Here is a 10,000-nt window from a genome sequence, read left to right as displayed (position 1 = left end):
GCTTTGCATACTAAAAAAGTTACTTATTCAAAATATATACATCTTAAAAAAGAAAGAAGAATTCCTAACAAATATTTCTAAAATATTTCATGGGAATTTTTAACATTACACAGTTTATAACACTATGTTTGACTACTGTGTTGTAAACTGATACATAGATCACTGTAACTCTGGGCTGTTTATGTTTATGAGACTGCTGAGCTGCATCAGTCAAGCTGACAAATTTGTTCAAACCATCAAAGCAAGAGTTGCACCACAATTTGTCTCTGTAAGTGTGCTTTTTCTGTTTGTTTTTATTCTGTGCAATTCTTATTGCTTGTGATATAATAAGTTCTTACCTTTTCCACTCCCTCACATCAAAATAAATTGCAATTCATACACAAAGAATTATTAAGATGCTGTTTTTAATGCAGATTTAAACTTTCAACATGGTGAAGTGTGCACTGCAGCAAAACTGCTGTTCAGGGTATGGACTACCAGGGGAAAAAAGAAAATGATTTAAGCTGGTGGATGTGGTACAGTCTCCTTTCTTAAGATTCCAGACCAGAAATACAGAGGAAGTGGATCTCTGCCCTTAGACACCATGGCACTGGATGAGCCCTAACCAAGCTAGCATGTGTGAGCCACATTTTCTGCCAGAAGATTTCTCCCATGAGACCTCCAAGAAAACAGAAAGAGGGTATGATTTTGAAACCAGCTGCTGTTGTTTCCATCTTCAACTGCTACCTAAAGTGAGTACATTATCAGCAAGTATCTTATTTTATCAAGATATGTTTTTTTGATACATTTTAGAATGTCTTGAATTAATGTTTATAGTTGTGGTGTGTTGATGGTATGAAGATTGAATAGATTCTAACTTCAGTTTCAATGTACCCACTTAACTGTTTACCGCACTTAAAAATCTTCCTAAAAATGTCTTCCACATGTTATCATTGTTTCTAGGATACTAAGGCTTTACTACTATTTTTTACTATTCTTGCATCCTATATAGTGGTGCTGACTTTTTTTTCTCAGTACAATAATGCATGCTGGTGCACTGGTTTTCCCAGATATTTAGTCTAATAAAAAATAGTTTTCTAAAAAATGTGTAGTACAATTTAGTTTTTTTAGTGAATATTAACCCACTCACAACAAGAGCCCCCCCCCCCCTGCATTATACTAAACCAAGTGCATAAAAAGTTATAGAATTTCTAAAATCTCTGTACTCTTTTGTTGTAGCATAAACAATTGTTTACATAGTGAGACTTTAAAAGGCAGCTTTAATTTTACTTTTAAGGGCTGTTTCTCCTTGATAACCAGGGCCAAACAAGCAAACTACTATTTAGCACATAACTCAGAGATGGCACAACTGCAAGGGATAGTCTGCCAAGAAGTGAGCAGACATCATCCCATCCTGTATAGGTCAATATGGAGTCTGGTCTGGTTAATTTACTACTACGTATAGTGCAGCTTATTTCGGGCAGTAAAATAGTTCATTTGTGTAAAGCCTAGTGCAGCTTTTTTGTTTGTGTGAATACTGTGTTGTTTATCATAAGACTTCCTAGTGTAGTATGATTACTGTAAATTTATTGTTTATTAGTTTAACCTAGTTAATAACATTATTCCTTTAATATTGCAAGGCTAATGTTTCTTATTAACTTGGTACCTGAAAGGGTTGACCATGGTAGGCCAGGTGCTTTTGAAAGTTTATTGAGTACTAAAAAATAACAATGCATTTCAAAACACTTGCAAAAATCACATTCAAATGGTAAGAATATTTTTACAGTCTTAATAATAACATAATCAGAATGTGCTTTGAATATGTATGTACAAGTGTACTTTTCTTAGTACAAATTTCAGTAACTTATAAATCAAAATTTATAGTTGTCATGCAGTTATACTGCACTGAGAAGGTACAATGTATTGAAATGTTACTGACCCCTGAGCATATGTTTTGATGTGTAGCCTGTTTTAATCTATTGTCAACCATTAAAATAATTTCCAACATAATGGAAAAAAAAAAATCCTAATTAGGCACATTTTTCAGCTCTGCCACAGAGCAACCCACATCTATGAAGTTTTGTCAGCCACATGTCAGACTGCAGATCTACTCCAGGAGAAGAACGAGTCTTTTTTTCACCGTATGAAGGGTAACATGATTAAAAAAAACAAAAACTAAAGAAACTTACATGGTCATGTTCCACACTTAAAAAAAGTTACTAAAAGGAAATGAAAGTTACACACTCCACAGAGTTTAATGTACATGTGTGCTTTTCTCTTTATATTTAAAATTTAATCCTCTCTAATATGAACAGAAAACTTACGAAAATTCGCATCGATATCCATCCAACACCAGTGACACTAAAACAGGCTGTAGGGCCGTTTTGCAACAAGCCAATAGTCCATGCAGTCCAGAGTTACCTTGGTCTATGACTAATAATCAAGTCCATAAATTGCTTTCTGCTGTTAATATTTGGGGGGAAGCATATGTGTTTTTCTCCTTTTCCTTTCTTTCCTTTTATAATGACATTCAGGAAAATAGAAAAAGGGATGAATATAATGCAATACATCCAACCAGATAAAACCTAGATGAATATGACTAAAAAAATCCAAGTGGTCCCCTTTAAGATGTGTATATTATTATTTATTTTCCACTTTTTTCTTTGCATCAGATGGAAGATTAATCATTAACAATTTATTCGCAAATTCTCTTAATCTCCCAAAAGGTTTGCACTTCCATAACACAGTGTAGAGCACTTAAAAAATAAATAAATAAATAATAAAATAAAATAAAATAAAATAAAATCTAAATGTTCATCTTTAATTTAAAACTATTGCACTCTTTTTATAATTTCATATTCTGTTGTTTATTAGTACTATCATTATTTAAAAACTGAATTATTAATTGATAAAATATTTTTAAAGCAGTGAACATATACCATAACTAACATGATGCCTTATCATAGGAGGTTTGTACAAAAATAAGATATAACCTAAGATTATGATCACTATTATGGAAGTTTCTTCCACATATATTCAGCAGTCTCTCTTTTATAAAGTCTAAAAAGCAAAGCACAATAATAAATATAATTATCACTTATTATAAGTACTCTTTTTTTTTTACAATGGTTTGGATAGTTCAAATTACAAAAGAACATTTCTATTTAGATCAATTATCATGAACATTAATTACGGAAAAGGTATCCACTGTCTAAGTATCTTTATATAAAGCACCATTTCCAAACAATATTCCAAATAAAATATGACCAAAAAATGATTTCAAAACTTGTATCAAAACTTTCTGACAATTCCTTTAAACACTCATTGGTTTTCATATCAAGATAGACCACTATACAATCAACATCAGATAACATGCAAAACAGCATTCATGTATAAGCAAATTACAAGCACAAGTGAAGGAACGTTTTTCTAATCATTCCAGTAACACTAAAACTAAGAATAAAAAATCACGAATCCACATTTTTGTCCAAGTATCTCCATGGTGACTAATCATTTTCCAAAGGGGACAGAAAGCAAAGATCAGCCTTGATAGGATGAAAGGGAGGGAGGGGAATTCTATCACAAAAAAGCATCTCCACAGAGAAATGGGCACAACAATAAGACAGACAGGGTGCAAGGACACTGGGAAACTTCTCTACAACTATGACTACACATGGGATTGTGTAATTGGTTTTGATATAGTTTTTGGTGTGGTACAAAATCTCCCCCTCGGCCAAGAGGTCTTTTGTAGAAAATGAATTCTCCTCATCAAGCATAGTCTTTGTGATACAGCTAGAGGCATACAATCAGTCCAAATGGAGTAGCAGTGTACTCTTTGGACAAACACTAAGCACAACATACAGAAACAATTCTACATCTACCTGAGAATTCAGTTTCTATAAACACCCTCTCTTTCTGAAACATCCACTTCAAATATAAGCAAAGTAGAGTTCTGCTAGAACCATGTCTAAAGTGACAAGTTCCATTATAATTAATAGCAGGTAACAAGAATTATGAATAATGCATCAGTTGAATTATTGGACGTCAAGCACTGCCAATTAATTTGATACCAATATGAGAAGGAGAATTGTCCTTATCACAATACTATCTAATCATTGGGGAATCATCGTGCCATGAACAAAGCAATGTGTCCCTAGTTACCGCTACCCTCCACCATATTAATAAAAATTAAGTTTACTTTTTCAAGGTTCAGCTCTTGAACCTTACCCAGCTACTTATTCTGGGTGACCAATTACAAAAACTTACTGACTGTTTTTTACCCAGGTTGTCCTGGCCTGGGAGGGTCTGAATTAGAGGGTGGAGGTCAGGCAGGGTCATGTTGTTATTAGTCGTGGATGTCGCGATAGGGTATTTCGGAGGAGACCTGGTAGTCATCGAAGAAATGATGCAAGTAGTCAAAGGTAGGTCGTTGATCAGGATACTTATCCCAGCAATGTAGCATCACTTCGTATAACTCATCGGGAGCTCGTGGAGGCTTGGCCATTCGGTAGCCCATCTGGACTTTCTCTATGACCTCTCGGTTATTCATTCCTGCAAGGCAAACCAAGCAATGCAAAGCTAAAGGCATAAGCTAGCAATAGGCGATGATAATCTATATCCTCCAAATCATATAATATATTGACAAACCTATGAGAATATCAAATATATATATCTGACTGAGAATGTATCTATTATTAATATGAAGAGATCACAGCTGGTAAATATATTTCATAAAATTCTATCTTTCTGACTATGCTCTCATCAAACTAAACCCTTTTTGGTCACTGCCTGCAAATCATGATCCAAAATTTCTATGCAACAATTTCTTATGTAAAGTATACTGATCATTCTTCTCATACAGAGCTATCCAAAGAATTTGAAAATAGCATGTGTATATCAAAGCATAATAATCAACTGTGCAATTACAAGTAGTAATTACGCAACGATAATAATTAGGCAATTTTGCAATGTCTGACTTGAAGCTAGCTGTAGACTGAAGCATAACTTATGGCTGACCCCTATTGATAACTTTTTTCTAACAATAAATGTATGTTAATGAATAAGCAGTATAAAATAAAAATTCAGACAGACCTGGGTATGGGTTAGCACCATAGGTAATCACTTCCATTAGTAGAATACCAAATGACCAGACATCAGACTTGATAGTAAAGCGGTTGTACAGCATGGCTTCAGGTGCTGTCCATTTGACAGGGAATTTATTACCTAGAAGAGAGAAGTTAACATGAAAAAATGCATTGGTAATTATAAGGCAACTATAAGTATAATCTTATATGTAAAGACTGAAAACCCCTAATGAATGAATTGCTAATGGCAAAAAAAGCATCCACCTGTATACTTCAAACTTTGGCTAGTACAGAATACATCATGACAGACTTACATGTGCTTGGGCAGTAGTCTTCTCCTTCCACAATTCGGGCTAAGCCAAAGTCTGCCACTTTACATGTCAAAGATTCACCTACTAATACATTACGGGCAGCAAGGTCTCGATGTAACAACTGTTTGCTCTCTAGGTAAGCCATACCTGCAGCAACCTGGAAAATATGATAAACTTTTAAATTCTTATGTTCTTGGTTTATAAAATAAATAATATCTTTAACTTTACTCTCCCCTTCAGGTTTACTAGGAACTAAATTGTCTGGGTGATGTCCCAAATTAATGTTTATACTCAATCTACTTACCTTTTCCTCTAGTTATGAAAAACAGGATGTGGGAATGACATGGAATGTATAGAATGTAAGAATGGGATTTAAATGGAGTAACTTGCAAGCCAGAGGGTAAAAGGATCGAGTGGGAAAAAAAGAGTGAGAGAGAGAGAGAGAGAGAGAGAGAGAGAAGAGCAAAAGATACTAACCTGTGTTGCCACATATATTAAGTCATTGAGTTTGAGGGTGCGCTCTCCCTCATTCCTGAGCAAATCTAGCAGTGCACCATTACACATATACTCAGTGACTATTAGTATAGGTTCTTCTTTCGTACAAACAGCATAAAGTACAAGAATATTACGATGCCGTAATTTTTTCATGATTCTGGCTTCTTCTAAGAAGGCAGAAGGACTCATTGCTCCTTGTTTTAGGGTCTTGATGGCAACTTCTGTAGAGTTGTTCCACATACCTGATGAGGAAACACAAATCACTGTTATAGCAACTGCTCCTACCAACAAACACAAGTACCAGTTATCATTTTAAAAACATGTAGGCTGAAGTACAAGAATCGCAAATCATATAAACAAATAAGAATAAGGAAGAGCAACTTCTTTAAGGAAATGAAGAAATTACTGATGTCACATGGGTATTTCTTTGGTTTTGTCTGCAAGCAATCCATTTCTTTGGTGCATCTTGTATTTAATTTCTATCATCAATTAAAAATAAAACTACATCACTCACGTAGGCCTTATCACGCTCACATTCATGCTTAAAAATATACACAGATATCTTAACTAAAACAAGTTCAGGTAAATAGTGATTTTTGGTACTATATCAAACAATCTACACTATAATTCTTTAGAAATATAAATAAAAAATTAAATATACCATTCAATATGATGTTTCACTTATCATACATAATCCATTTCTATAAATTCCTCCATCCATAAAAGACAAACAAAAAGAAAACAAAACTTACCATACCACACTTCACCAAAGGAACCTTGTCCTAACTTCTTGTTCATGGAAAGAGTATTACGGTCAATCTCCCATTGATCTTTGGTCTCTCGTGACAGATCCCATTTCTGGGGTTGTGGACGTGGACATGGGTATTGCAAGAGACATGCTAGCCCATAGTTGTTTCCTGTAAAAGATGTTAATGATCTCTTTCTTAGAAACGTAATACTGCACAACTTCTGCTCAAGATGTTTACATCAATCAGGGTTTCTCCAAATATAGTAACAATACTAAGTAATATTCCATTCCATAAAACAAATCAAAATATGTACATCTTAGAAATAAATTACAAAACTTTCATTTCATGTATCTAAACAACCAGACATAATAATTAATAATCCAATCCCTTACTTTTGTAGGCATCCACCAGATCATTGAGTGTCCGGAAAGCCTGTGATGAGGTGATGAAGAAGCCTCCATTGTCAGTGACCTTGATTCTGTAGTGCTTAACATGTTCTCCCTTTTGTTGGTCCCAATCCTGAGAAGGAAAGACCCTGGTTACTACTCTGAACCCTTAGATTTTTTTTTTTTTTTTTTCTATAACACCTCACAGACCTTTAAGGTATGGTCTTTTGTCAATGTTTAACCTTTAACCCATTGAATCCAGTTGCTTCACTGCACTCACATAGCCTAACATATGAGCATTAGGCTTGCATGAGCAGCCACTCTGACAGGCGCATGGCATGTAGGCCAGGCGCACGTGAATACTCTATTCCTCCCCTTTCCAATGTTATTTTCTCTTCATTCACAAGCATTTTTAGCTTTTTTGCTGTTTTGCAATGTCTATATTGGTCATTTGATGTGCTTTACCCTGATGATAATAGTCTGTTTTCCTTGTATAGACTTCATATCAACTCTCTAGGTAGTCCACTAACAGATAAATAAATAAATAAAATAAATAATAAAGTGAATAAATAAATAAGTAAATAAATAAATACATAAACAAAATAATAATGATAATAATAATAATAATAATTATTATTATTATTATTATTATTATTATTATTATTAAAATAATTATGATAATAACATTAATTATAATAACAATAATAACAACTATTATTATTATTATTATTATTATTATTATTATTATTATTATTATTATATAAAAATAATAATACCAATAAGCACAACAATATAAATAACAATATAAATAATAACAACAATAATAACAAAAACAAAACAATACCACTAACAACAACAACAATAATTTTTAATCTATTTTATTATTATTATTGTTGTTATAATAATAATAATTATCATTATTAATATATTATTAATAAACCAATAATAACAATAATAACGATAATAACAGTAATAACAATGATAATAATAATAATAATAATAATAATAATAATAATAATAATAATAATTATTATTATTATCATCATCATTATCATTATTGTCATCATCATTATTACTAAAAATAATAATAATAATAATATTATTATTATTATAATAACAACAATAACAATAGCAATAATATAATAAAGAAAAATAACAACAATAAAAAGATGGAAGATGATGATAAAATAAAAATTCTTGATCTGGCCCATTAAGATTCCTTCAGAAACAACTGTCAACACTCACCCTTATACTTAGGGAATATCCATGACTAGATTGTTCCGACATACGGATGAGAAAAGTGCCTCTTAAGTTCCCCCGTGTCATTAGTAATTTTTCTGCTTCTTTCCTGGCTATTTTGCCAAAGTACCAGCTGCAAAAAATGAAAAACATTTAAATGTTATCACTTCTACCTAATTATAATGCTGAAAATACTCAAGTTCATCACAAGACAGTCAAACACAATCAAAATATTCTGTACAAAATTTACACTCCTTACTCTTGGCACTCAAGCGAAGATGTGGATGCAACATAGTTCTTTGGAATATAGCCGTCAATGCCATGTGTCATATGTCGTGCTAACCACCAGTCAGCATCACTGTAAATGGAAAGAGAGGATCAAGAACAATCATTCAAATATTTTCAATTCAGAATTTTTCTTTATCCCTAATATATGTATAAGTATGTATGTACATACCGTATATATACATATATTCAAAAGCATATATACAAACACTATAACTATGTTCATATTTATCTACAAACATACAGACATAATGCATCCACGGAGTGCATGTATAAAAACATGCATTTTGGAAGAATTCTTTCCCATGAAATTAATTTCCCAAATATTCAGGTTAACTTACGCATCATTGAGAATCTCCATCCTATCTCCCTTCTCAAAGGTGAGTTCGCCATTGCTGCGACCCTGGAATGAGTACATGGCCACCACGACCCGGCCTCGCGATGGCGTTGATGGTGTGACTGGTTCTGGTGAGATTTAGAGGACTTTCAAAACAGTGTAAAGAAAAAAATGTAAGCAAAAATCATAATGAAAAAAGACATATACTCTTCTTTTTCTCTTTTTAAGGAAATTAAAAGTATTAAATATTAAAATGGTAAATCCAATTTTTATGACTAATTATCAAAATGCAGCAATGTCATGTCACAGCTATTTTCATTAGTATACAAACTTATCATATTAAGTTGATGACCAGAAAATTTAATCAAGAAAGAGTTCATCAGGTAGATTGCAAGCTCCAGATTGTTTTCTACTAATCTATAGATCTAAAACACTTCACAAATGTTGTCTGACCTGCAACAATATCTTGCTTTAACCAAAATTACTTTACTTTTCAGATTTGGAGTGCTTAACTCTTTAAAACTGCTTTTTACATCCCATCTAGTTTTATAATTTGTTGATCTGTAGAGATAAAACACTAGTTACATCTTTTCAAAATCACCATTTTGTATAGAAAGCCATGTAGTTCTTGTTGTTTCTTTGAAATCATTTTCTGCTTAGAATGATAGAGCGAAAAATAATCAAGGGAATCTTGTCACCTTTACAAACTTCATGATGATCTTTCTTTGACATTTCTGCATCCTAGTGAGGCACACCAATCATCAAACAGTTTAACTTGATGATATTCAATACAGTAATATGCAATGTCAATTGTGTATCATAAGCTATTATCAAAACTACATGCACTCAGCACTTCATGTCATTTGTTAGCTTCCAATTAATTTTGAAGTACTTTAACACCATACTCATTACACTTGACAAAATAAATATAAGCTAGCCAACATTCTATTTTTCCTTTACCTTTGTGTAAAATTTGCTTCTGATATCAAATACTCTTGTGCATGCCATACTGCTCCATATAACATACACCATATTGCAGTGTCAATTGAGGGTTAGTAGTTTGAAAAACAAACAAACATGTATTACAACGTAAATATCCGGACATATATATTAGTCCCAATAAAGAAAATCCTAA

At 32.7% G+C, this 10,000-nt stretch overlaps 1 protein-coding gene and 1 long non-coding RNA gene across 17 annotated transcripts in view; one reads left to right on the top strand and one right to left on the bottom strand.

Annotated features, from left to right (window-relative positions):
* Positions 1-10,000, bottom strand: part of LOC119583831 (tyrosine-protein kinase SRK2-like) — a 192,454-nt gene that overhangs the window by 8,485 nt on the left and 173,969 nt on the right. For 9 of the 16 annotated variants that reach the window (XM_037932554.1, XM_037932546.1, XM_037932553.1 and 6 more), the window contains 8 exons: positions 8,870-8,993; positions 8,503-8,601; positions 8,250-8,376; positions 7,011-7,137; positions 6,622-6,786; positions 5,852-6,111; positions 5,378-5,531; positions 5,071-5,202 (listed from right to left, as the gene is read on the bottom strand). In XM_037932554.1, coding sequence (XP_037788482.1) covers positions 5,071-5,202; positions 5,378-5,531; positions 5,852-6,111; positions 6,622-6,786; positions 7,011-7,137; positions 8,250-8,376; positions 8,503-8,601; positions 8,870-8,993 — 1,188 coding nt within the window. Of the gene's footprint in view, positions 1-4,245; positions 4,531-5,070; positions 5,203-5,377; positions 5,532-5,851; positions 6,112-6,621; positions 6,787-7,010; positions 7,138-8,249; positions 8,377-8,502; positions 8,602-8,869; positions 8,994-10,000 lie in introns of all 16 variants that reach the window. The other 7 variants (XR_005229729.1, XR_005229728.1, XR_005229727.1 and 4 more) reach the window with 2 other exon arrangements.
* On the top strand, positions 8,934-9,808 carry LOC119583833. The gene is made up of 2 exons (XR_005229732.1): positions 8,934-9,038; positions 9,363-9,808. It is a non-coding gene; the product is annotated as an uncharacterized LOC119583833 (long non-coding RNA).

This window comes from Penaeus monodon, chromosome 17 (assembly GCF_015228065.2).
Source record: "Penaeus monodon isolate SGIC_2016 chromosome 17, NSTDA_Pmon_1, whole genome shotgun sequence".
Classification (NCBI taxonomy): Eukaryota; Metazoa; Arthropoda; class Malacostraca; order Decapoda; family Penaeidae; genus Penaeus; species Penaeus monodon.
The sequence above is the reverse complement of the archived record's forward strand: the minus strand, read 5'-3'. Positions and strand labels throughout refer to the sequence as shown.